The sequence below is a fragment of the Theobroma cacao genome, chromosome 6 (assembly GCF_000208745.1).
Source record: "Theobroma cacao cultivar B97-61/B2 chromosome 6, Criollo_cocoa_genome_V2, whole genome shotgun sequence".
Taxonomy (NCBI): domain Eukaryota; kingdom Viridiplantae; phylum Streptophyta; class Magnoliopsida; order Malvales; family Malvaceae; genus Theobroma; species Theobroma cacao.
In genome coordinates, this window is record NC_030855.1 from 19,726,368 (window position 1) to 19,751,510 (window position 25,143).

The following is a 25,143-nucleotide window of genomic DNA, read 5'->3' on the forward strand; positions in this document are numbered from 1 at the left end:
TTTGAAACAAACCTAAACTGATTGCCAATGCTTAACCCAAGATTCTATCACAGCCATAAACCCTAAAATCTCTAATTTTCTAGTTGTAGGGCACCACAAGCCTTAAGTAGGCATACTTTCCCTAACCTGTTATATGTCAGTTTCCATGTGTAATCTGCATATGGTGTATATGTGGAATTTCCATGTTTCATCTTGCTTTTTGTTCAGTGTCCAAAGTTTATCGTTTTATGCTTCTCACCTACTTTTCTTCTCCTTTTTGTTTAGGCATTTGCATGTCGTCATTTATTATGGGTAATTGTGATGAAGATGAAATCCATGTTTCTCATCAAATGGAGGAGGTGTATCAGGTTGTGTGCTGTTTGTATTTTATTTTTACCTTTTTTACTTTATTTTAAACATATAGGCCAAAAAAAAAAACTTTATGTTAAAGGTTTATTGGCACAGTTATCTGACACTTGTGGAGATGAATCTGTTGTCTCCAGATGCTTTTGAAAAGGTTTGACTATGAGAAATGCAAATTGTTGATAAAAAATGGGCCTGATGACGCTATTTTTGAGGAAATTTCAGCTACTTGTTGTGTTCTTAGTTCTGAAATGTTGCACATGAGGTCTGGTTTTGACAGTTGGCTGGATATACTTCCCATAGTTGACTGTGCTAGTTGTTTCCTGGATATGGAGCTACTTCAAGAGCTATCATCGCTCACTTTGGTTGGTAATGGAGAACTACAACTAGTAAGTGAACAACAATTTGCTTCATGCTATTTTTGTAAGAGCATAAAGCAGCGCACTCAACTTTCTGCCCTTCCTTCATGACAGGGTTTAGGTTGTCTGTCTAGCCTTCTTGAATCTGACTTGAAATATTCATTGACTTATTCAACAAGGCCTCCACAATCTTTTGTACCGCATCAAAAACTTCTATGGTTACATGATGCATGGACATCAGTGGATGCAGGTCAGAATAATTCTGTGAATGTCTTTGTTTGTGTTTTTTTATCAGGAAGCTTAGTGTGCTTTATTTCTTTATGTTATAGTGCATGCAAAAGTTTCTGGTTTTGTTCTTGAGATGTGGTTTTGGTGGCATTCATTATTGTGGAGCCAGTGCCCTGCTTTTGTCAAGGTATGTCTATCATAGTTCTTTGCACTTTTATTTTCAAGGATATGTTGCTCTTTTCATGATTTGCTTCTTTCTATTGCAGAATTTCTCAATAATTGACGGCTATAGTGTTCCACTACCAAATGTACTTATTCAACCTGTGAGAACAGCTAGCATTGCCAAGATATTGTAAGATAATTATTTTCATTTTCAACAAGATTAATTGATTAATTGATAATTATTTTCACTTTAATACATTCAAAATATTTAGGACGTATAGAATAATGCCTGGCAGATTGTATTCTACTTTCAATACATTGTGGTGTAAAGTGTAAACAGTGGACGGGAACTTGTCTATTCTCTTTTCCATTTGCTTTTGTTCTTTCTTTATTTGCAATTGCCATTGCTTATGGTTTGAGGTTAGATTATGTGATTAGTGTTTTTAACTGATATTGTGGTAATATGCATTGTAAAACTGTCCTTTTTTAACTAATCTGGCAAGTAGTATTCAATTTATTAATAATATACTTTCATTTTACTTTGCTTGGGTGTAGAATCGAAAGTAATCTTGAAGATCATGTTGTGTTGACTTTCATTCTCATATTGTTTCCCCTCTTAACTTAATTTAGGCAAAGTACACATGGTATTAAGGATTTTTCCATGCATTGTTTGAAGCTTAAGGCTGCATCATGTGTTCTCTGGCAAATTTCTTCCCCGAGGATAAATTCACATAGTTTTCTTTTGTCTGCTGCCCGTTCTCTCTTCCAGCAGGTAGTTCATTTATGTGAATTTTACAATTTTCTTTTATTTTTGCAAGAAGAATGCTCAAATCTTAATTTCTTAAATTCCAGATTATATATTCACATAAAAAATCTTTTGATGCTGAGAAGTTTGCTGCCATCAAGTCCATTCTTTGTTCCTATCCAAGCGGTGTAACGGTATGATATTTCTCTGTGCAACATGTCTTATACCTGTGGTTAAGTGCTACTGTTCTTGTTTTCTATTTTCCCACTAAGGATCCTCTCTGTTTAATGAAAACTATGCAGTTGCACATATGATGTGGGAGACTTCTTGCTGTGTTGAAACTTTTTAATTCTGTGACATAGATTTTCAATTTTCTACTTAGGCACTTTCTATTCCTTAGATATGTCATATTTGTCATTTCTGAGTATTGCATCTTCTTTTGCTTACAGGAAGAAAGTTTAGGACTTGTGAGCTTACTTATTGCATCATCTAGCCATCGAAGTTTGAAATCGTTGATCCAGTTGTTCATTGAACCACTGCTCAGACGACTATATTTTAATTGCTCATCTACTGGTGACTATTTCATTGTCGTCTTCTTAGTTCAGTTGTTTCTGTAAATAGTCACTCCTTGTTTTCATGTCAAATATTTTAGATTAACTTTGAGATCCCTTTTTGTAGAGTCATACTTGAATCTTGGTTTTGCTTGGTTATACATTGGAGGATTACGTTTTAATCTCTTGCTTAGCTGTGATAATCTGGATCCTGCGAGCAAATATTCTTGCAAATTATCATGTTTAGAAGAAAAGATTATTTCTCATAAACTTGAGATGAAGGTACGTATCTTGCTTTACTCCTTCATATATCCTTGAAAGGTTATCTGATATTTAGTTGCTGTTAATTCATCAAATTTCAGTGGTGACTTAACTTGCAAGGATGCGTGGGCTGAAAATAACATGTATGAATATGGACATCAGTATCCAGAAAAGGGATATTTGTGCATATGCCTGCACAACTGTTATACATTTTGAGCTTGTTAAAAAAATGAAGTAATTATCCATACTATCCTTGTCCAAGTTGAATGTCTACCTTTCCATTTTGGGATGTTCCAAACTGTCATCTTTCCTTTTCTGAACACCCAAAACTCATAACATTTGATTATTCCATGTTGATTACTCTTTTCCTATTCTAGCATTAGAAACTTTTAAACATCAATCTCTTAAAAATATTTTTAAATTTTGGAAAGGAAAACCTATAGAGTTTTTTCCTTGAACCACATGCCGAATAAAATGTGGTCTAATTGGAGATGGGTGGCTACTAATATCTTCTGAAGTTGTTTGTGTGAGGCTTGAGTTAACTTTTGTGGCCTTTTATAGGTGCGGCAAGAATGTAATTATTTGGCAGGATGGTCTTCTTCAAAAGAAACTGATAAAAGGATATCACAAGCATTAGAAAAGCTTGAAATTAAATGCAGAAAACTGCGAAGAAAGGTCCGGAAAGTTTTGCTTTAGTTCTTTTCTTGAAGCTCTACATTCATTTTGTTTGTCTTTTCCTTTTATTCATTTATGAAGTTTTATTTTTTATTTAGATTGTGTTTCGCCCTGATCCTGCAAAATTCAAAGCACTGAGAAAAGAATGTGATGAGTTTTGTGTACTTGTTAATTCTTTAATGAGTTTGGTCAATAATATTGAAGTCATGGAGTTACAACAGATCGTTGACAAGGTGTGCAACTGGCAGGTAGATTTTCTTACACATAGTTTGACGCTAATTCTCATTGAATGCACTAAGGTTACTTGGATATATTTATTACATTCTTATCTGATTGATTTTCTCAGGAGACAGCAAGCTGTTTCATTGACCGTTTATTAAATGAATATTCCGAGTACATTGATATAGCCCAACCAATTCAAGTGGCAGTATATGAAATGAAGTTGGGCTTAGCACTTGCCCTGTTGAGTGCCTTGCAGAAAAAATTTCTTGACAGAATCCAGGAGGACAATATGGATAGAGTTATGGTGATGTATCTGTTTATTTATTCTTTGTTAATAAAGTTCTATGTATGTAGATTTTTTCTATTAGCTTCCTTGGGTGACTTGAAGCTCCTTGCAGGAGTTGATTTACTCATTTATGAGATTCCCGAGGGGCTGCACATCTGAATTAGTTTCTATCAGTGACCGAAGGAGGCTGCTGATATTTTCTTCCCTTGACATACCTTGCATTACAAACTTTTCTGAAATGGAGTTGAGCTTGCTGGAAAATATGGTTACTATTTCCGGTGATGTCATTGCTGAAAAGGTACTTTTGCTTCCCATTTTGCCACTTTGTACTATTATTATTCCATCGTCAAACTTGCATTGTGCCTGATGTAGTTTCACATTTGAAATAGGTATCTATTTTGCAACTTAAAGCATCTCTTTATAAGAATTGTCTTGTTCGTGTTGCACACTCTGTGGCTACAGCAAAATTGATGGATAGTGCATCTTTTAAGGTAAGTTGTTCTCTATGATTGATCATGTACACTTGTGAAATTATGTTGGTCTGATGCTTCATTATGTCCTTTCAATCAGCTATTGGACAAAATTTTCTCTGGATTTGCAAGCATTTGGATGCATATGAAAATTCAAGGGAAGAATCAAGAAGATCGTGATTGCCAACCTTATAAGTTCAGGCCTCGTGCATTTAGGATTGAGAATGTAATGGAAGTAGATATATCAGCTCTTGGCAAGTTGCTTGCAAATGATAACTTCATTGATTGGCAAGAATTGCTATCTGAAGAAGAATCCACCAAAATGGTGATGCTTCTATCCTTTTAGGCAGCATCTATTGGTTTGTTTGTATTTTTAATATTTGATTTGTGACTTGCCTGTTGTCGATTCAGATGGAAGATGGAGAGAAACATGAAAATATTGAGGACGAATGGAACCTAATGGAAGAATCTATTCTGATCTTCATGATCAATATGCACAATCAATTATTTGGGTCTGCTGATCTCGTACTTTCTGTAAGTTGTCCTTGAGAGTGTCTTGAAATATATTCTATTATGTCAAAAGTGGTTGTTCTTATTTCATATTGAGTGTTACTAAGTGCAATAACTGTTTATAATTGATGGTAAAAATGCTTCTGAATTTGTTAATTAGTAGTTTTTTCTATAATCTATTACTTAGATGTGCTTTCCATACCTCTCTTATAAATTTTGGATCTGTGCTTACCATGAAGATCTTATTTTCTGTGTCAGTGTGTTTTGGCTTTAAGTTATTTTTTTCCTATGAACTTTATGCTATTTGCCTCTATTTTCTTCTGTTCAGCCTGGATCTTTCCAAATTACTGATGTTGACAGATTGCAATCCTTCATTGGCTCTTACACTTTGGGAGTTGGAATGATGAAAGGTGTTTGAAATTGTGGTTTATAGTAAATATTGGGTATCTTCTTCTCTGGAGAAACACCTGACCTTGTTTTCTAATTTGCAGGTTTTGGAGGTCTGTTTTCTTCCACTTTGGATGCCAAACTTGTGCAGGAGCATCTACTTCGACTCTGTTGGGAGTACGAGCAGAAGTTTCCTTCACCTCATAAAGCAGCTTTCAAATACAATTTTTACAAGGTTTTACAAATTATTGCATCTTACAAATATGACACTAATTACATAATCTTCGTATTTTCCATCTTAAAGCATTTTCAGCTGTATTTATTTTGTTCTTTTTATTTCTAGGATTCAAATACTCATATAATGGCCAAAATGGTGGAGTTACTCTCCACTCTTAAGCACCGTGTTCACACTCTTTTAAGTGAATGGGAAGATCACCCTGGTCTCCAAAAAGTCTTGGATGTAATTGAAATGCTTTTGGCTATTCCTCTGAGCACCCCTCTAGCTAAGGTAGGAAAAATAGTCAGTGGTTTCTGCTTACTATTTGTGATGGTTATTTATTTTTGTGGTAATGGTTAAGCTGGTGGTAAATAACTTAATAACCTCTTTGAAAATCAAAGGAAAGTAACTTTTACCTTCTTCCAAAGAAGAAAGGACTAAGTTTTGCAAAATAAAATGCCCATAAATTGTTTCTTGACTTGAAATGAGACTGAAGAATATTGACATTCAAAATGATATATTAGCCACTTTGTATAGTTCTCTATATTTGTCACTTTGCTGACTTGGAATGACATATGTTGGTTGTCTTAGTTGATGATTCACTAATTGTGTTTAATCTTGGCTTGAAGGCTCTTAAAAATGCTCATCTTTCTGAATTGAGTTTCCAATTTCATGCTTGGCATATTTTAATCATTGCATTGTATATGAATGTGATAGACATGTTGCTTAGAGATTAAAGCATCTCCTTTTGAGGGCTGAACTCTTGTTGTTTCTGAAAGGCTCTTTCAGGATTGCAATTTCTACTTAACAGGACCCGGATATTAGAGGAAAATGGCTCAAAATTTTCACTCTCTGGTATGTATTTTATGCTGGATAAGTCTTAGGATTCATTGTTGTACTTGTTATGACATGTTTATCTATTTCCCCCCTTTCTTTGGCTTGTAGTTCAACTCAAACCCCTTATTTCTCTGGTGTGCTCATGGCAAAAAATGGAGTTCTGCTCGTGGCCTGTGTTGCTTGATGAGGTTCAGGATCAGTATGACATCAATGCTGCTAAGGTATAAAGTAACCCCCCAACCTGTGGTGGAGACAAAAATGGAGAAACTAGTGTCGAAGGAAACTTTTCATAATTGTGCTGGATGCTTTTACCATTCCTTTGTGGAAAATTGAGGCCCTATAATTCCTATAATTTAGTATATAATCTTCAGATTACGTAGCTTGCTCAAACACAGCTTTGAAGGATATTTAGTTCTTTAGTGTTGTTTTGGGATAAACTGTAATTGGTTACATGTAACCTCTTAAGGAGTTGTTTTGTCCTTTCGCTGAACCTCTCATTTTTCCAACATAATTTTCTTACACATACCTGAGTTTAAGGTTGCTTATGGTACAGAGGCTCCCAACATTGCTGGGATTTTCTCTTTTTCTGTTCTTATGGGCTAATATTATTTGTTGTTTTCATTTTCACTTAGTTGAAAGTTTGTGACTATTTTCATTGCAGTTATGGTTTCCACTTTTCTCGGTTCTTCATCCAAGGCATTCTTCTGATATTGCTGGACATGATCAGTCTACGATTCAAAGGCATGTTCTGACTTTTATTTACTTCTATATTTGTGTTTGCAAGTGCTGTGTCTAACGCAAAGAGAATTTGCAGCTTGGAGGAGTTCATGCAGACATCAAGCATTGGTGAATTCAGGAAACGCCTTCAACTTCTTTTTGCTTTCTTGGGACAAATAATTACTGGTAGAAGTCTTGAAATTTATTTAAGGTCAGTCATACTGAAGAATGGGTGGCACCTTGATTCTTTTGTCTTCTTCTCTTTTGTCATTTGTTTGGATTTTTTTTTTATAGTTGTTGTTATTAATAAGATTTTCTAGAGAAAGCTGAACCCTTTTTTACATGGGTGCTTTATATAATTTCTTGACTTCTTGCTCCTTTTATTGGCATTTACATCATAATTAGACCATGTTGCAATATTTAGCTTTTAATTTTGAGCTCTATGATATGTACTTGTTGGAAGCATTCTGATTCAAAACTTCAATGCAGTCCATGGCAAGAGGAAAATATTAAAATTTTGTACAACATATTTGGATTCTACGTGCAATTTTTGCCAATGTGAGTTACCCTTCAGTTATTGCACTCCAACTACCTACACCCTGGTTCAAGATGTTTATGTTCATTTGGTTGCTCATCATGGTTTACCTTCCTCAGTGTAATGGAGTTGATTGAAGCTAATAGAAAAAAGATTGAGACTGAATTGAAAGAACTTCTGAAGCTGTGTTGTTGGGATCGTTTTGATAGTCAATTGTCCATTGACAACTTGAGAAAGCCTCGGCAGAAGATCCAGAAACTAATACAGAAGTACAGTGTAAGTTGCATCCCCTGAGAGTTATAGAGGATTTTTTTTTTTCAGCATCCTTAGTCAAGATAAATAACTATTTCTGGAGACAAACGTTATCAGTTGCTTTCATTTTGTTGGACAGGATATGTTGCAGCAACCTTTTATGCTTATTCTTAATGAAGAGGTGAGGCAGAAAGGATTCAAAATTGTTTCACTGGAAAGTCCAAAGCCACTCATTGATATCTCTGAAAGCTGTAGGATGTTAAATGATTTTTTAAATCTTACACAGTCCAATGATGAATACAGGTTCAATCGTTTGTACAGTTTTCAGTTTTGGCCTTCTATTTTATCTAACCCTTCATCAAGATAACTTTCTTATCTTTGAGATGATTCTTTGGTCTAGGTCTGCATGGTATACTGAATGGGGGCAGAAAGTAAATGACACTTTGAACTTGCACCTTCAAAGAATATCTGAGTTACACTTTGTCAAGTCTGAAGGTTTCCTTCTGTTCCCTCACATTCCTTTCCTTGAAAATTCCTTTTAAGAGACAAAAGGTTTAGGAGGCTTTTTTGTAAAAAATAAAAGTTAATAAAAGTAGAGAACTTTGGTTTGTTGTCAGAGAAAATCCTTAAGAATTTAAAATATTTGCAGAGATTTCAGGTGCCATAAGGCAGTGCCCCATTTCCCAGTTTGCATGCTTATCATACCCGAATGAGTGGAAGCGTGTGTGGTACATGCTTAAAAGCATAGGTATAATGGCTAAGGGTTGTGGTGATCGTTGGATGGATGTTAATAGAAGTCTAGGAAAGAAGAGGGCATTGTCTGATCTTCTACAGCTGTTAGAAAGCAGTGGGTTACATAGACACAAGTTTGAAATTTTGGAGGTAACATAGATTACATTGCACTTTTTGTGGTTTTGTAGTTTATTGTTTCAAGTTTTCATATGTACTAATTGGGTGTACTGGCATTTGGTAGATATCCAATCCTTCTAGTTGGTTATTCCTTCAGCCCTCGTATGATGCACAGCATTTGCTAATGAAACAAACTAGGCTGCCTAATGGAGTTGCTGATGTTGCTTCTGCTGTAGAAAAATGTTTGCCTAAGGAAACACTGGATTCTGAATGGAAAACAGCCAATGAATTTTACTTCAAAAGCTTGGCTGCAGTGCAGCTTCTTCAACAGATTCGCCTGAAACATCATCCAGATTTTACATCTGAGCAGGTAGAATTTGCAGCTATGACTGCAACTTGTTTATGTTTCTTACCATATTAAGCTTTGTACTTGTTGACTTTTGAAGATTAATGACAAGTTGCATGTTATTTACCCACTAGCTGCAAATCTGCTACCATTTTAGCTACTGCATTTACCTGAAGGGTAAACATTTTTCTTTGCTTCAATTTGTGCAGGTTACCCGGTCGGTCTCTTATCTTAGCCATCTCATAATTATACAACAGATGCAAAGAGCAGCTGTCTATGATTTTGCTAGACAATTAAAGACCTTGCATGAATATGCCACAGCTTTGGATAGTTCGTATTCAGGTTGCACTGATTTTGAAAATACAAATGGTGGTTGTGTTTTTGCTAAAAGTCAACATGCCATATTTAACTGCATGTGGCAACAGAAGGTATTGTATAATCTGGTAATCTTTGTTTTTACTTGTTCTATATTCTTTAAAGCTTCTGCTAAGTCCAATGGTTGGTGATATTGCAGCAACTGTTTGATGATTTGGATGCTATGTTGGTTGAAGAAACTCTGTTGCTCAGAACTGTAGAAGGCACCCATTCGAACTCTTGTCAAAAGGTTAAAGCTGCAGCAAATAGGATCCTTGGTTTTATTGAAGGATTTATTGCAGTTTTCAAGAAATCTAAGGTGCACAAATTTTCTTCTTAGAATATTGGTCCCTGCACAACAAGGGTGTTCTAGTCTAATTGAAATTCTGTCACAGGAGTTATTGGACAGCTATTTTATTGGTTGTGATGGATCGATAATTACATTGGCCGGTACCATCCGTCTTTATGTGATTTCAAAACAGATGGAAAAAGTGGTGCTTCAAAACTTCAAAGTTCTTCAGGAGTTTGAGGACCAGCTTATTAAGCAAAGTTTTGAGAAAAGTTCAGTTGTAGAGTCTGTGCTTAGTCATTTTGATGAAAGATTCAGCAAGGTATCTTCTGTTTACAAAAAACATTCATTGGTCATCTGTTATGGTACAGTTTGTGGTACATTTGACTTCAAAAATTCATTGGTCACTGTATGTTTATCTCAAAATAGTCTTATGCATCCATGCATGTTTAGTGCATTTAGAGGGAGCTTTAGTTGGTCAAAATGTTGTTTTGCAGGGGAAATTGATTGCAGAACAGTTAAGATTAGCTTTGGAGATGGGAAATGAATCCAAATATCTTCATGAGCTAGCTGATTCTTGCTGTGAGAAGTGTCCCAAACTTGAAGCTCAGTTTGGTGATGCCTTCAAAGGAACAATTAGACATGTTATAGATGTGTTGCAAAAGTTAAGTTCTTTAGATAATCATGGTTCTCAACCTGAAGCACCATCAGGGAGTATAACAGCATGGGAGTCCCTATTTAAATCAACTATTGCAAATTTGGGAGTGGATACACTATGTGAAAAGCTTCTTGAAACAATTCATTTTGCAGTAAGTTTTCTAATATTTCTGTTTTTTTGAAGGTTTCCTTACGGATAGTATTATTTTATTTTAGTTTGCCTTCTGATTTAGTTCTATGGGTGGCAGGAGAATCTGTTTAATCATTCTAGCATGAAGGTTTCTGGTCAATCTTTCCATATTGGAGCACTCTTGAAGCACATACATGCCTCAGTGGACCTAATATTGAGCTTTAGTGATAGTTTCCTTGAAGACTTCTTAGTTATGCACAAAACAGTAAGTTGGTTCATTATGAGTACTTTTAATTTATTTTTTCTTGCTTTCTCCATATTGAAATGATGCATAACTTGTAAGTTGAAAGCCATGAGTTAAGCTTAAGTGACAGAGCAATCATGATCAGTATCTTGTCACCCCATCAAAAGTTTCTTATGCATTCTGTTTCTGAATTTGCAACCTAATAAACATATTGTAGAATGTTTGGGCTTACTGAAATCAACTATTCTCTTCGGGGGGAGTTTCAAGGAGGGATAGGTAATTGGCCTTATCGTACAAGGTGGCAAAATGTGGTTGTGCGTTTTGTTCTACAAGAAGGCTTGATATATCTTTATTTATCAAATTTGTTGTATTCTTTGGCATTTCTAAGACTCTTATCTTTGTACTTGTGTGCAGGTGTCTATAGTTACTCATGGGCTTGCAAACATCTTAGCTGCATTGTTTGCCAAAGGGTTTGGTGATTCACCCAAAGACCAGGAAGATGACACTAGTCATGATATGACTCAAGATGCCAGTGGAACTGGTATGGGAGAAGGTGCAGGAGTAAATGATGTCAGTGACCAGATAAATGATGCAGATCAACTGTTAGGGGCATCTGAAAAGGTATGGTAGTGCACTAAATTGGATTGCTGATGTATTCATCTACTCCTATCAAGACATCTTATTTAATGTTTACTCAATGCTACCACAGCCAAGTGAAGAACAAGCTGCCCCAAATGATGTCCCAAGTAAGAATGAAAAAGGAATTGAGATGGAGCAGGATTTTGCTGCTGATACATTCAGTGTCAGTGAGGACTCTGGAGAGGATAATGATGAAGATACTGAGGATCAGCAACTGGAATCTGCTATGGGGGAAACTGGAGGAAACAGTGAAGTGATTGATGAGAAGCTTTGGGACAAGGATGATGATGACGATCCAAATAACAATGAAAAGTATGAATCTGGGCCTTCAGTTAGGGACAGTGACAAAAACAGTAGGGAGTTTAGAGCCAAGGAAGATTCTGCTGGTACTGCTGAGGAACCTGAAGAAAATAAAATGGATGAACTTGACAAGGAAACTGGTGAGATTGAAAACCAGGCTGATCTTGATGAGCATGAGAACATTGAAGACCTGAACTTTAACAAAGAAGAGGAATTTGCTGATCCAACTGGATTGAAGCTTGATGAGTTAAATGAAAGATATAGTGAAGATATCAACATGGATGAAAAAGAGGAAGTTGATATCAAGGAAGAAGATGGTGAAGATGAGGAAGAAGAATCTGCTAACGATGGGAATACTGAAGGTAACTTAAATCCTGCTGATGAAACTATGGAAGAGATAGAGAGTGAAAGAAATAATGGAACTTCTGAAAAGGATGAAAGAGTGGATGCAACATTTGAGAAGGATGATCTTGGTAGAGACGAGGAGGATCCGAAGATAAACCAAATGGCAGGGAGGAAAAATGTTCCTGAATCAGAAATTTCCAACATCAGTGGTGATCATGTTCCTAGTGAGGGAGCTGCAACACAGCCAAACAGTGAGGCATTGGAGCTGAGAAATGTTGCACCCGAAGCAAACTGGGCTAATAGCAGTGACAATTACAATGATCTTGCTCAGAGAAATTTTCCTTCCGGTAATAATTCTGACTTAAATATCATGGTTGCTGACTCATCAACTAGTGGGAAGTTTACTGATGATCATCCAAAAACAGAGTTTCCTAGCCAAGATGCTGATCCATTTCAGAAAAAACAATCAAACCCTTACAGAAATGTTGGGGATGCACTTCAGGAGTGGAAAGAAAGAGTCAGCATCTCTGTTGATCTTCAGGATGATAAAAAGTCACAGGGTGAAATGGAGGATGAGAATGCTAATGAGTATGGTTATGTCTCTGAGTTTGAAAAGGGAACAGCTCAGGCTTTGGGACCTGCAACGGCCGAGCAGATTGATGCTGATGTCAATGTCAATAAGCCTGACAAAAATCCCCTTGTAGAAAGTGGAGATGATGTCACCAATATGGAAATAGATGAGCAAATTTCTGAAGATGATCCCATTAAGCATTGTTCCTCAATCATTAAAAATAAGATGGAGGAGCAGATTCAGGTTTCAAAGTTTGATGAGTCAGCAAATCATCGATCCCCCAGAGTCCATGGTCCTAGTGATGGTGATCCAGGAAATTTTTCTGAGTTCTTGGTCTCTGTAAAGAAGTCTTACTTGAGTGATGACGTATATCAAATCAACAAGCTTTCTATAAGTGAAGAGGAAATGGGAAAAGCCCTTGACCCCGAGGAAGTTTCAGGTGATGTCAAAAATAATGCCACTGCTCTTTGGAGAAAATATGAGCTGCTCACAACTAGATTGTCCCAGGAGTTGGCTGAACAATTACGTCTCGTCATGGAACCCACTCTTGCTAGCAAACTCCAAGGGGATTATAAGACTGGCAAAAGGCTAAACATGAAGAAGGTAAAGAGTATATATTACTTGAAGTGTAAACCTACTATACATTTATTTTTTGTTTTTGCGAAGTCTTTCTTTTTCTCTAACTCATTTATGTGCTTGGAAATTACAGGTCATTCCTTACATAGCAAGTCATTACCGAAAAGATAAAATCTGGCTAAGGCGTACCCGACCAAACAAGCGAGATTACCAAGTAATTATTGCTGTTGATGACTCGTATAGTATGTCAGAAAGTGGTTGTGGTGAGGTTGCAATTAAAGCTTTGGTGACTGTGTGTCGTGCCATGTCTCAATTGGAAGTTGGAAACTTGGCTGTTGCCAGCTTTGGGAAGAAAGGAAACATAAGGTTGTTGCATGACTTTGATCAGCCCTTCACTGGTGAAGCAGGGGTTAAGGTTAGTGATCCAAATATCCTCCTTGCAGGTCTGTGTCTTCCATTTAGGCTATTTGTGTGTCTAAGTTCTCTCTGAAGCATCTGAGAATGTGCTTTTCTATAATATATGTTATTTCCATTTTGGCGGTTGTGAAGTTATATTCATCTATCATATCACAAATTTTCTTTGTAAATTTTTTTCTGCGACAGATGATTTCTAGTTTGACATTCAAACAAGATAATACTATCAGAGACGAACCAGTTGTTGATCTGTTGATGTTTTTAAATAAGAAGCTGGATGCTGCAGTTGCAAATGCCCGACTTCCTTCTGGACAAAATCCACTACAGCAACTTGTTTTAATTATTGGGGACGGTCGGTTATATGAGAAGGTATCTTTTTAGTTTGCTGAGAGGAAAAACAAAAGGGGATGCTTATAGTTTTTTGGACCAATCAATGCTGATTAAAAGGCTTGTTTATTTACTTGTGTGATTATTTATTATGAATGCAGGAAAAGTTGAAGCGGTGTGTTAGGGATGTCTTAAGTAGTAAGCGAATGGTTGCTTTTCTAATTCTTGATAGCTTGCAGGAATCAATCATGGATCTTCAGGTAAGGCTTGTGATGTTTGTCTGAGAAGATAAAAATTTCCTCTATTACCATTATTTTGATTCTCATAACATTCTTGTGTGGTCCAGGAGGTAATTACCACTCAGGATAAGAATAATCAATTTAAAATCTTGGTTTCCAAGTATCTAGATTCCTTTCCCTTCCCATACTATGTTGTGTTGAGAAATATTGAAGCACTTCCAAAGACCTTAGCAGATCTATTGAGACAGGTAATTAGACTCTTGGGCAATTACTTGTATGTAGGGAATTAGACTCTTGGGAAATTATTTGCATGTCTGTTGAATTTTATTTATAATTTTTGGTTTTTTTTCTCGTGTTTGCAGTGGTTTGAGCTCATGCAGAATTCGAGAGACTAGCAGTGTTTTGTAGCAGTCGCTCAACTTACACTGAACTTTTCCTTCTGTAAATTGCTCGTTGTAGAGAAGATGGTGACATGGTAAGGTGGGACTTGTTCCAGCCCATAATGTAACATCTCCTCAGCCCAACACCAATCTACCATTACAAGGCCCAAATGTCAATAGATGTAATTTAATTTAATTAATCACAGGGGCTTCACCTTTTGAATTTTATCCATTTTAAGGGTGAAAAATATGACAAACAAAATTCCTATTACGCATAAATGAAGGTAGCGAAGATGAATGGTTTGGATGACATGAATGTGTCCACTGCCCAAACTCGTAGAAACATAAGGCCAATCTGAAGATTGGGATTGAAATCCATCAAAGGGTTAAAGAGTTAGATTAGTCATGGGTTGAGATTAAGGGATTCATAAAGGATGAAACAGATATTGCTTTAAGCCAAATATATTCTTGTGTTTTTTGAGTCTAGTACCTAGCTCAAAGACTTGGATCTTAATAACCATAATCAAGTAAATTAAGAACAATTGGTCGGATTATGAATATAGTTAGTAATGATGCGCATTGTCATGATTTACATCAATTTTTACGAGGTATTGTTTGTTTTGGTTAGTGGATTTTACAATTTTATCTTATAAAAAGTATTTCACAAGTATAAATTTTTATATGTTCAGTATTATTATTTTAGTACATAATTGATGTAGAATTTATGACTCTTTAGATTATTATATTCTTTCTTATTCTCCAGTTTCTTTTCAACGTGAGATTGTAGCTTTACAAACGATTTGATATTCGCATTCACGTGAAAATTATGATAAATATGCTTGTATCATGACACGTTTTGTTGAGCTTTCATCAACTTACGGATATGATAAGGGTAAAATAATAATTTTACACTTATTTAATTTTTATAATAATTATTATTATATAATTTTTTTATTAATTAAAAAAACTCTCCATATGAGGAGTTAGTAGCATATGGGTGCATTTTATTTTTTAATTTTATAAAAAATATAATAATAATTTTTAAAATTAATAAATAAAAATATTTTAGTTTTTTTGTTACTAGTGTTTATATTTTTGAAATAAAGTATATATTTTAAAAATTAATAAATCTGTTTAAAATTTTAACTAAAACTTAGAAGGTGGAGTTATTTTACCCAAAGAATTAAGACGGATAAAAATCTTATTAGCAACAAGTTTTCGTGAGTATGTTCCTGCGCACATCCAACGCCACCTCAGCTCCAATGGATATGGATTACACGTCATCTTACTGACAACCGGCGGAAATCCTGTACATTTAAGGCCCATACTGTACAAATATCCAAACCCCTCTTTTAATCGACCCTACCAAATCCCACGCATCCAAATGCCCAGAATTTTAGCCATCCTATTGAAACAACCGCGGAGAATCAAAACCTTGGGATAAACAATACAAGTACCTAATTCATAACCGACACTTGTCTGTTTCCCCCCTCTTCACAGTACGTCTCATTCTCTTTCCTCCCCATGTTTTATCCCTCTAATCTCCGGTGACCCACTTCTTTCTCTCTCTCTCTCTCTTATCTCCTTCTCTCTCGCAGTTTCCAGAATGTCTTTCTAGAACTCCAATATTTCCTTTTCCTGCTTTTTCATTTGGTAGTATTTTGTTTTTCTTTTTTTTTCTCTTGCGAGATCCGAACTTACCGGTGAAAGTTCCGTCGCCGGGGACGACGATGGTTGTGTCTCCGGTAAGCTAAAAATTGTGGTGCTCTAATTGATCGGTCGGTCCTTTAGATTTCTTTTGTGTGTACCCAAAGAAATGATAGATCCATTTGCGGTGATTCAAGTTCGATCCAAAACCTGGTTTCGCAAGAGGAAAAAAATCCCTTCATCATTGCTTTTACTTTGCTTTTAATCTCACCCAGACGGTGACTGTTGACGGTTAAGGATGTGTTGGGTTTTAGGTTAATTTGTACAGTTTGGATGTTATATTGTTGATTTTTGTACAGTTTTTTTTGTGATATAAAAAGTTAGATATTAGCTTTTTTTTTTTTGGGGTGGGGGGGGGGGGTGTGAAGTTTTGGGTTCGGTATTTGAAAGTGGCAAAGATGAATTTAAGCGCGGCCGAGGAAGAATCGGCGCAAGAGATTCATATCCCGGCCGATATAGATTGGGAAATGCTTGACAAATCCAAGTTTTTCTTGTTAGGCGCGGCTCTGTTCTCAGGCGTTTCAGCTACTCTTTACCCTGTAGTTTTGGTTAAAACAAGGCAACAAGTTGCTCAAACTCAACTCTCCGGTATCCGAACGGCCTTGTCCATAGTTAAACACGAAGGTTTCAGGGCCTTATACCGCGGATTCGGTACTTCTTTGACGGGAACAATTCCGGCTCGAGCTCTTTACATGGCAGCTCTTGAGGTTACCAAAAGCAATGTAGGGAGTGCCACGGTTAAGCTCGGTGTTCCTGAACCATCGGCTGCAGCCATTGCTAATGCTGTTGCTGGATTAAGTGCTGCAATGGCTGCACAGCTTGTTTGGACCCCCATTGACGTTGTTAGCCAGAGATTAATGGTTCAAGGAAGCCACCCAAGCTGTAGTTCACCTTGTAGATATGTAAATGGGATCGACGCGTTTAGGAAAATAATTAACACTGATGGTCCAAAGGGATTGTATAGAGGTTTTGGGATATCGATTATAACGTATGCTCCATCTAATGCAGTTTGGTGGGCATCTTATTCGGTCGCTCAAAGGTTTGTCTGGGGAGGCATTGGATGTTACTTTTGGAAAAAAGATGATGAGAGTAATGAGAACGGGAGTAGTAATAATAATACAATTAGGCCTGATTCGAAGACGGTTATGGCAGTTCAGGGAGTCAGCGCAGCTTTGGCTGGGGGGGTATCAGCCTTGATTACAATGCCACTTGATACAATCAAGACTAGACTGCAGGTTTTGGATGGGGAAGAGAATGGAAGGCGTGGACCAACAATTGCGCAAACTGTTAGGAATTTGGTTAAAGAAGGTGGGTGGTTTGCTTGTTATAGAGGGTTGGGGCCACGGTGGGCGTCCATGTCAATGTCTGCAACAACAATGATCACTACTTACGAGTTCCTGAAACGGCTCTCGGCCAAGAATCAGGGGAGCTTGATGTAGTGAAGAAGAAGAAGAATAGGGGTTAACTAAAAAAAAAAAAAAAACAAAGGAAAAACAGATGTTTTTTTTTCCTGATCTATGTCTAAGTCATCCTTTTAATGTTTCTTTTCTTGTCTCTGTGGAAATCTCTTTCTTTGCTTTCTTTCAAGTTAGCCTGTCTAAGAAGGTTGGTGAATGTAATTTGGCTGCAGGTTTATCTCAATATGAAATATAAATCTCTTTCTTTCTTCCCACTATACTTAATCTTGGATTAACATCAAATTTAAAAAGGACATTTAAAATTTGTGGGTTCATCTTCCCCTGCTTGTGCTTGGCTTTGCTCCATTTGTCATCAACTTATCATATTTCTCAAGATTCCTTTGATAGAAAGTGGGAGTGGCATCTTGTTGCACATGACCTCGAGGAATCTAGGGTTTTTTTTTTTTTTTTTTATGGTTTCGATTGAAATCTTGGAAAAGCATGATTTTATGTATTTCAGTTGATTAAATCTGAACCGTTGTTGAGATCTTGCAGCAAGCATTGCCGTTGGTTTTTATATTGCTGGTTCATGAGTAACCGGCAGATGCTAGTGGGTGGGGAAAAGGAAGTTGGGATAATCCTGTGTTTGTGTGTTTTTTCTTTGGTTTGGTGTGGTGTGTTGTGTTGTGGTGGATAATGGATAGTAATTTTGTTGTGGTGGGCCTACCGGAACCCACCTCAGAAGATTTGGATGGATATGGAAAATTGGGAATTTGGGAGTAGTATTTAAAATAATTAACTAGTTAGTCATTGGCCTACTATTATCTTCTTTAAACACTCCAAACTCCTATTTTAGTTCACATTTGTCTTATTTGCTACCATTGCTTTTAAAAAATAAGCCATCATTAAAGGCATTGAAATGATTCATTTTTCGCATTTTCAAATAAGCTAGTTTTTGGAAAAGAGAATAATTTAAGTCTCGCAACAGTCACTGGGTGCTGCTTACGTATTACACTTTGATTAAATATCGTTAAGAGTGGGAGCCCTTTGCTATTTAGCTGGAATTGGATAAGATTAGGTAATGAATCCAAATCTCAGCTCATACGGAAGCAGTAGGTCGGGTTGGACCAAGTACTTAAATTTCTCAGGTCTCACTCAACTCACTGAATTCAATCAGCTGGGAAGGATCGAACCTTTTTACACATTACAGAATTCCCTATCAAATCAAAAGATTTCCAAATGTTCCACAAGGGAATAATCATAAAACTAAACTACAAATAAATAGTATTGAAAATTGAGATTTTCTAGACCCAAAGTGACCATTCACATGCTGCACTAGTCTACATCACAGACACAGAGACTGATTAACAGGACAGTTAGCAGAGTACACCAAGAGAAAAAGTACAAATGGGGAGAGAGAGAGAGACACACACACACACAGCATATTTTCATGATATCAAGGGCGAGCTCTCTTGTTGCTGCATGATGGACACTTGTACTGCTTAATGTGCTCGGCTCTAGCTGGAGTGATCTTCACACACTTTCCATGGAACCACTTCTCGCAGACATCACAACATATCCAGAACTCATCTGATGCATAGTTCTCGCCACACGCCCCACACAAGGTCTCTCCATGCTCCTCCTCATCTTCCTCATCCAAGCCTTCATCTTCATCCTTCGGCTGAGATGCTTTTGAAAACTTTGCCTGAGATTCCCTCTGATCATAACAAAATCAACACCAGAAACAAATGAATAATAAAGATTTAGCCATAAAAGTAAACTTCAATCAGTTGCCCGATCTTTGACCAAAAAAAAATTAGTCGCCTAATCTTGAACAACAATACAGCAGGAAAAAGGATAACAACTACTTGGACATTCACAGCCACACAACTGAACTTGCTGTTTATATATTCTACCTGAAAGCTCTTGTTCACAAGGTAAGTAAAAGAAGGAAGTTCTCCAATGTAATACAATTTTGATTACAATATAAGAAATAATAATACAGTGACTTGTTGTAAAACAAAAGCATGGATAGTTGTCACATATATATTAGTTAAAATATCTATGCCAAACAACAAGATTTATGCACAGAAAGTCCTTTTTTACCGCTTTGGAGTTGGATTTTGATTTGTTGCTACTATGATTTGATACCGATGACTTCTCCTTTGTTTGTTTCTTGGCAGCACCAGTTACAACTTCAAATATAGTTGGAAGATCATTAATCATGTTGAAAAGCCGTTTTCTGTATCAAAGGAAACACATTATACCAGCCTCACATTTAATAATCCAATGCATATACAGAATACTACAAATATCAAGGAAACAATCAATTTCCTAGTTGAGTGTATCAAACTTCATTTAATTTTCATCCTGCAGTTACTCTAATCCTTTAAGAAACTACACCCAGACATGCCTTCGGTTGACTGACATGATTCAATCAAATCCACCTAAACCCTTTTCGTCTAACCCTTTTAGGTCCAAAGGCAGGGCTACTCAATAGGACGCAACCCTGTCCTAACCCTACTGGGCAGGCCAGAACCAGGCCTGCCAGAACCAAGTTACTTTACAATGGAGGGATGTGCCAATTAGACCACAAGGCCATCGGCATGAACTCTGCAAGCAAGCTTAATAGCCTAATAAGCCATAAGCATGCATGTGATGCACAAATATTACATAATGAAGCAAACCAAAAAGCATAAATTCAAACAAATTATTATTAATTTTTCTATCTTTCAGCACTAAAGGCTTGCACCTTATGAGTGAAACATTGCAAGTCGGGCACACATGATCATGCATGCAAGTTTGTACACAATTATCTCATTGAATAGATCAAATTAATAACCACTACATCACAGCAGATCATTCCACTTAATCAGAAGAACTCAATTCTGTAGTCAGAGAGAGATGAGGAGGGAAAATTAAAAGGGAAAACCAAAAACGGAGGACAGACATAGCTATTGGCCAATCATCTAGTTCTAAAGACCAAAAATAAGAAAAGTATTCCTTCACAAACAAGAAGAAAATATCCTCAATTTTTTACTGAAACTAAAATATTAAAAAAAAAATTAAAAAAAATTAAAAAAAAAAACTAAATAACTAACTAACAAACTAAGGCCATCCGTAACTTGCTTTTGGTTCAACTAACAACATATTGAAGAGTAAAATTTTGCATCACTTGACATACCTGTCAGCTTTATCAAATCCAAATCTCGCACCAAAATAGAAGGCAACTGAAAGAAGCCATGCATCACTATGGACAGCAACTAAAGATAACCAGTCCTTTTCTTGCATACCATCCCTTGCAAAGTTAATACCCAAGGCAGGCTCTGGTAGTTCTGGAGGGACCTCTTCCGCAGGTAAATTGACTTCCCATTGTTCACCTGGGAAGCCATACAAGCACAGATTCTCCTTCTCTGCAAATAAAAGAACATAGCTCATAAAGGCTAGGTGGATGAGAATCAACAAACTTGAAACACTAGCAACTAGATAGTAAAGAGGATTACAAACCTAGTTATCAATCAATAAAACAATAATATGAAACGATACCAAGTCAGCAAAGGCCTCTAAACTAAAAGGTTGATCTGTAGCAAAGCAGTCACCCCAAAAATAAAATACCTTTTGATTGACTAAAAACCTACTAGAATGTTCAGTACAATCTACAACTGACTGCATACTCAAGCACAACTAACTTTCCCACCCCCTCTTAAAACAATAATAATAACCCTTTCCATAAAAACACAGGGAAATAAAACAAAAAAAAAAAAGGCCAAAAGTCATAATACAATAATAAATAATAAAAACTACACGCAAATATGGACACAAACATTGCAGCAAAGGCAGAGTGAAGTGAAAAACTTGGAGAACATAAGGAAAGATTGTTTCCAACACACAAAACACCTAAGATGGCTCTCCACATGTCTGCCTTGAATATTAAGGAGCAGCCACATACACAGTTCAGAACAAACTAAAGCAAACAACAATGTACCAGGAAGACACCTTTTTCCTTTTTTTATTTTTTCCTTTTGGTGGTGAGGAAGAGGAAAAAACATTTAAACCATGCACCTAGATGTTCTATTGGTTGAACTATGCTTTCCTCCAGAAACCAGTCGAGACTAAACTTTCAACCCACCCCTCTTCCCATGAGGAGAGATATTCTTAAAAAAATGGAGGAAAAGGGAGAGAGAAAGAGAGTAGAGAGTGAGAGTAGGAGAAAAGCAGCAATCATAAATACAAACTACATAAAAAGGGAAAGGCAGCTAAAGTACATTAATTGAGAAAATTCCATTACTCAGTAATCAGATTTTATTGCAATAACACAGTCACAAAAGGTCAAAAATGCATATGTACCAAGCAAAAATAAACAATCACCAATCATGCCTTCAAATTTTATGCATCTTTGTGTATCAATCATGATGATTGATAAGACCAACATAACATATACTCACCTGAATTGCTTATATTTAATATTTTGATATCTAAAGTGAACAACGTGACCAAACAGGAAATGCAGGGAGGAGACTCGCAATGAATTCAATAGCAGCAGTTATAAACATTGTGGTAAAAAATACAAGAATCTGGTGCTCACAGCGCGTATATCAGCACCAGGCTATGCACTCCACGTATTTTAAACCAAAGGTAATAACAGCAAAAGCTTTAGATACTGTTATCTGCAGGTCCTATTAATCCTAGACCCACATTGAGACAACCATCAAAAACGACAAAAAGCATCTATTGGGAGACACACCAAATTTCCTTCGCTTTACCTTTAAAAGGGAATTACAGACCATTCAACACTCATAACAGCATACAAAATTAGCCATTACAAAAAAAGTGAAGCCAAGTCTACACACATTACAGCCAGAAAGTAAAACAAAATAATTTACAAGTGCCTAATAAATTATTGTAAAAGCATTTGTATATAAGACAATGAAAGGGATCGAAAGAATGAAGGCTTACCAGGATCACACTGCTGATAAAATTCTTCCACATCTACAACACAACATAAGCAAATCCCATTTAAGACACCAAATAAGTCTCAAAAACCATTACGTTAAATAACAAGACTTCAAGTACTTTTCTCTTCTATTAGCTATAGTAGACAAATCCATCAGTTTAATTACCCAAAAAAGAAAATTACAAGAAACACTAAATTCATACTTAAATTTTCATTCTTTTCTGCTAAATTCTTTTCAGTAACCACATTGACAAATGCACCTAATAAAATACCAATACCAAAATACAATCAAATGCATATTTTTCTTTTATTTTCATAAGGAACCCATACTAAATTTTAAATTTAAACTGACATTGCATTTTACATTACTTCCCCTTCTACATTTTCTCAGTAATCATTAAGTTAATTGGAGCAAAATACAAGAGCAAAACCTAAAATTAAAAACCCAAGGAAATGCATAATAAATTAAGATAAAAATTCAGTAAATTTGAGTTACATTTGCATAAATAATTTATTTTTATTCCATAGTTTCTCAGTAACCACATTAAGGTTCACTAAACTAAAAGTGTAAAGCATAGTAAAAACTCTAATTTACAAAAAAAAAAAAAAAGGTAATAAATTTGATGAAAAACTCTCAAAACAAAAACAGAAAGATATACAACTCTAAGCTTACTTTTCCTATCTATTTGCATTCCTAAAAAAAACTATCGAATATCAAAAAACAAGTCAGGCAATCATAGGGAAAAAATCTTAAAACAAATAAAGAGAGAGAAAAAAAAAGCAAACGAAAATACCTGGCCAACCAAACATAAAGCAAAACGAAATTAAAAAAAAAAAAGGAAAAATTATAAACGAATAAAGAGAAACCAACAAAAGCGCATTTTTAAGGAAACGGAAACACAAAAAAGAGTGAAACTCAAAACAACATTAAGTTATTATTTTCCTATCTGCTTAAAAGTTCAAAATTCAAACTGAGCTTTCAAAACACAACAGCAGCTTTGAGTTCCTATTTTGAGTTCTCTAGGGAAACAAACAGAAACCTGTGGTGAGTGCTTTGATCATGCCAGCTCTTCGGCCTTTGAAATCCCTAAAAACCTCTTCCACTGTGCGAGGATTATACTGAGCTCCTTCTCCTTCCATTTCTCTCTTTCTCTTCTGTTCTCAAACCGAAAAAAAAAAAGAAAAAAAATTCACTCTTCCTTCTGTTATTTGTCCAAATGAGACACCATTTGTTTTACTACTAATATATATATGAAGGACTATATTATAATTGTCTTTGGGGCTGCCGAGAGGAAGAGGATAGAGTGGGGATATTTGGATTTGTTGATGGACTTAATAGGTAGGTTGGTTCAAGTTGGAGCGGATTTGAATCTGGGTTTGTTGGTCGGGTTAACTATATTTGAGAGAAGGGCCTTGTGTCCGATTATCCAAAATTCGTCTCGAAAGATAGGAAAAACGAAAACGCCGAAAAGGAGAGATTCCGTGCGGTCTGCTGTTGTTTACAATTCGTGACGTGGAGGTTGGAGAACGACACCTCATTATCTGGTTCATGAGCGGGACTCACAATTTAGAATTTCGTTTTAATGGTCGAAAAAGTTACTTAGAAGTTATTGCTGAAGAATATTTTAAAAATTTCGTGAGTTATTGAAAAAATATTAAATAAAGTTTTTATTTTTATTATATTCAATGGAGTGGAAATAGTTTTTTCCCTAAAAATACATAATTTAATAATGAAACAAAGTTGACAAACTTTATTGAGACAACTAATTTAAATAAATCTCTAATCTTATCATCAACCACTGTAAATTTCTCAATCTGTAGAAACATTAGACACCTGAGCAAAACCAATATGCTTCTTCTAACCAGTAAAAGAAAAGAAAAATATATGAAACAATTCCGCCCGCAGGAAGCACAACCAATCATGCGGTCGCTAGCTAGGCCTTCTTTCACTCGGCTCTTGATTGACCAGCTCTGGAAGAGAGAATAATAATGCCGACAATCAAACCATATAGTGCCAAAGCCTCAGCAAAGATGAGAATGAGGATCATCCCAACAAAAACCTAGCTGTGGCTGCTGTGCATTAGTTCTAACGCCAGCATCACCAACGATCCCAATAGGAATACCAGCAATGCCAGAAGACAGATGCGCGTATCCATCGGAAGGGTAATAAGAGTTAGCCTTGGGATTAATTCCGGTACCAATAATAACAGCAATAATCAAGCCATAAATACCGAGCACACCAGCCATAACTACGGGAACGATCGCCTTCATCACCAGCTCCGGCCTCATCAGTCATCAGCCCCATCGACGCTACACCACCCACACTCTTCGCGGTCCCATAAGCCGCTCCCATACAGGAGAAAACAAGGGCAGCAGCGGCCTCCAGGAAGCCGAAGAAAGGAGCAGTTTCATCGCCGCTGAATGTTGAAGATAGTGATGGATCGGATCTGAGAATGTAATGTTTGCTCCTTAATTGTAATAGCTTTTTAAAGTGCAAAAAATTATTAATTAAAATATCACTTATATTGATATAAAATAAAAAATATCATAAGATGATTTATTTTGAAAAGTGAAAAATATCATTATATTATCTTAGATACTATTTATTATGATATATTAATATATTAATTAGTATTATGAAAAAAATTAATAAATGATAATTTGATTAT

At 36.1% G+C, this 25,143-nt stretch overlaps 3 protein-coding genes and 1 pseudogene across 3 annotated transcripts in view; 2 read left to right on the forward strand and 2 right to left on the reverse strand.

Moving 5' to 3' along the window:
* The window catches only part of LOC18596189 (midasin), a 34,433-nt gene extending 19,463 nt beyond the window's left edge, over positions 1 to 14,970 (forward strand). The window contains exons 37-77 of the mRNA XM_018123059.1: positions 265 to 347; positions 483 to 731; positions 816 to 951; positions 1,031 to 1,116; positions 1,196 to 1,281; positions 1,722 to 1,863; positions 1,944 to 2,030; positions 2,286 to 2,409; positions 2,515 to 2,669; positions 3,210 to 3,323; positions 3,422 to 3,571; positions 3,670 to 3,849; positions 3,944 to 4,129; positions 4,221 to 4,322; positions 4,402 to 4,626; positions 4,713 to 4,835; positions 5,140 to 5,221; positions 5,303 to 5,433; positions 5,542 to 5,706; positions 6,195 to 6,270; positions 6,361 to 6,473; positions 6,914 to 6,993; positions 7,067 to 7,180; positions 7,459 to 7,527; positions 7,624 to 7,780; positions 7,896 to 8,059; positions 8,157 to 8,251; positions 8,406 to 8,638; positions 8,730 to 8,975; positions 9,161 to 9,379; positions 9,466 to 9,624; positions 9,701 to 9,916; positions 10,092 to 10,403; positions 10,500 to 10,646; positions 11,040 to 11,246; positions 11,335 to 13,083; positions 13,190 to 13,471; positions 13,660 to 13,839; positions 13,959 to 14,057; positions 14,144 to 14,284; positions 14,399 to 14,970. Coding sequence (XP_017978548.1) covers positions 265 to 347; positions 483 to 731; positions 816 to 951; positions 1,031 to 1,116; positions 1,196 to 1,281; positions 1,722 to 1,863; positions 1,944 to 2,030; positions 2,286 to 2,409; positions 2,515 to 2,669; positions 3,210 to 3,323; positions 3,422 to 3,571; positions 3,670 to 3,849; positions 3,944 to 4,129; positions 4,221 to 4,322; positions 4,402 to 4,626; positions 4,713 to 4,835; positions 5,140 to 5,221; positions 5,303 to 5,433; positions 5,542 to 5,706; positions 6,195 to 6,270; positions 6,361 to 6,473; positions 6,914 to 6,993; positions 7,067 to 7,180; positions 7,459 to 7,527; positions 7,624 to 7,780; positions 7,896 to 8,059; positions 8,157 to 8,251; positions 8,406 to 8,638; positions 8,730 to 8,975; positions 9,161 to 9,379; positions 9,466 to 9,624; positions 9,701 to 9,916; positions 10,092 to 10,403; positions 10,500 to 10,646; positions 11,040 to 11,246; positions 11,335 to 13,083; positions 13,190 to 13,471; positions 13,660 to 13,839; positions 13,959 to 14,057; positions 14,144 to 14,284; positions 14,399 to 14,431 — 7,697 coding nt within the window. The 3' untranslated portion in view covers positions 14,432 to 14,970. The remainder of the gene's footprint in view (positions 1 to 264; positions 348 to 482; positions 732 to 815; positions 952 to 1,030; positions 1,117 to 1,195; positions 1,282 to 1,721; positions 1,864 to 1,943; positions 2,031 to 2,285; positions 2,410 to 2,514; positions 2,670 to 3,209; positions 3,324 to 3,421; positions 3,572 to 3,669; positions 3,850 to 3,943; positions 4,130 to 4,220; positions 4,323 to 4,401; positions 4,627 to 4,712; positions 4,836 to 5,139; positions 5,222 to 5,302; positions 5,434 to 5,541; positions 5,707 to 6,194; positions 6,271 to 6,360; positions 6,474 to 6,913; positions 6,994 to 7,066; positions 7,181 to 7,458; positions 7,528 to 7,623; positions 7,781 to 7,895; positions 8,060 to 8,156; positions 8,252 to 8,405; positions 8,639 to 8,729; positions 8,976 to 9,160; positions 9,380 to 9,465; positions 9,625 to 9,700; positions 9,917 to 10,091; positions 10,404 to 10,499; positions 10,647 to 11,039; positions 11,247 to 11,334; positions 13,084 to 13,189; positions 13,472 to 13,659; positions 13,840 to 13,958; positions 14,058 to 14,143; positions 14,285 to 14,398) is intronic.
* Positions 15,902 to 17,798, forward strand: LOC18596190 (solute carrier family 25 member 44). The gene has a single exon (XM_018123940.1). It carries the CDS (start codon positions 16,522 to 16,524, stop codon positions 17,560 to 17,562), a length of 1,041 nt encoding a protein of 346 aa, XP_017979429.1. The 5' UTR covers positions 15,902 to 16,521; the 3' UTR covers positions 17,563 to 17,798.
* Positions 18,711 to 23,909, reverse strand: LOC18596192 (PHD finger protein ALFIN-LIKE 4). The gene is made up of 5 exons (XM_018123930.1): positions 23,515 to 23,909; positions 22,477 to 22,509; positions 20,705 to 20,933; positions 19,627 to 19,762; positions 18,711 to 19,237 (listed from the first exon to the last, which is right to left on the reverse strand). Exons 1-5 carry the CDS (start codon positions 23,612 to 23,614, stop codon positions 18,977 to 18,979), a joined length of 759 nt encoding a protein of 252 aa, XP_017979419.1. The 5' UTR covers positions 23,615 to 23,909; the 3' UTR covers positions 18,711 to 18,976.
* Positions 24,206 to 24,971, reverse strand: LOC18596193 (annotated as a pseudogene).

Bases quoted from the DNA above. Each gene is read 5' to 3' on its own strand.
- LOC18596190 (XM_018123940.1), top strand. From the start codon at position 16,522: ATGAATTTAAGCGCGGCCGAGGAAGAATCGGCGCAAGAGATTCATATC.
- LOC18596192 (XM_018123930.1), bottom strand. From the start codon at position 23,614: ATGGAAGGAGAAGGAGCTCAGTATAATCCTCGCACAGTGGAAGAGGTT. The intron at 20,934-22,476 runs GTAAGCCTTCAT...TTTTATTTGCAG, and splicing joins TTATCAGCAGTGTGATCCTG to AGAAGGAGAATCTGTGCTTG. The intron at 19,238-19,626 runs GTAAAAAAGGAC...TGTTATGATCAG, and splicing joins CAAAATCCAACTCCAAAGCG to AGGGAATCTCAGGCAAAGTT.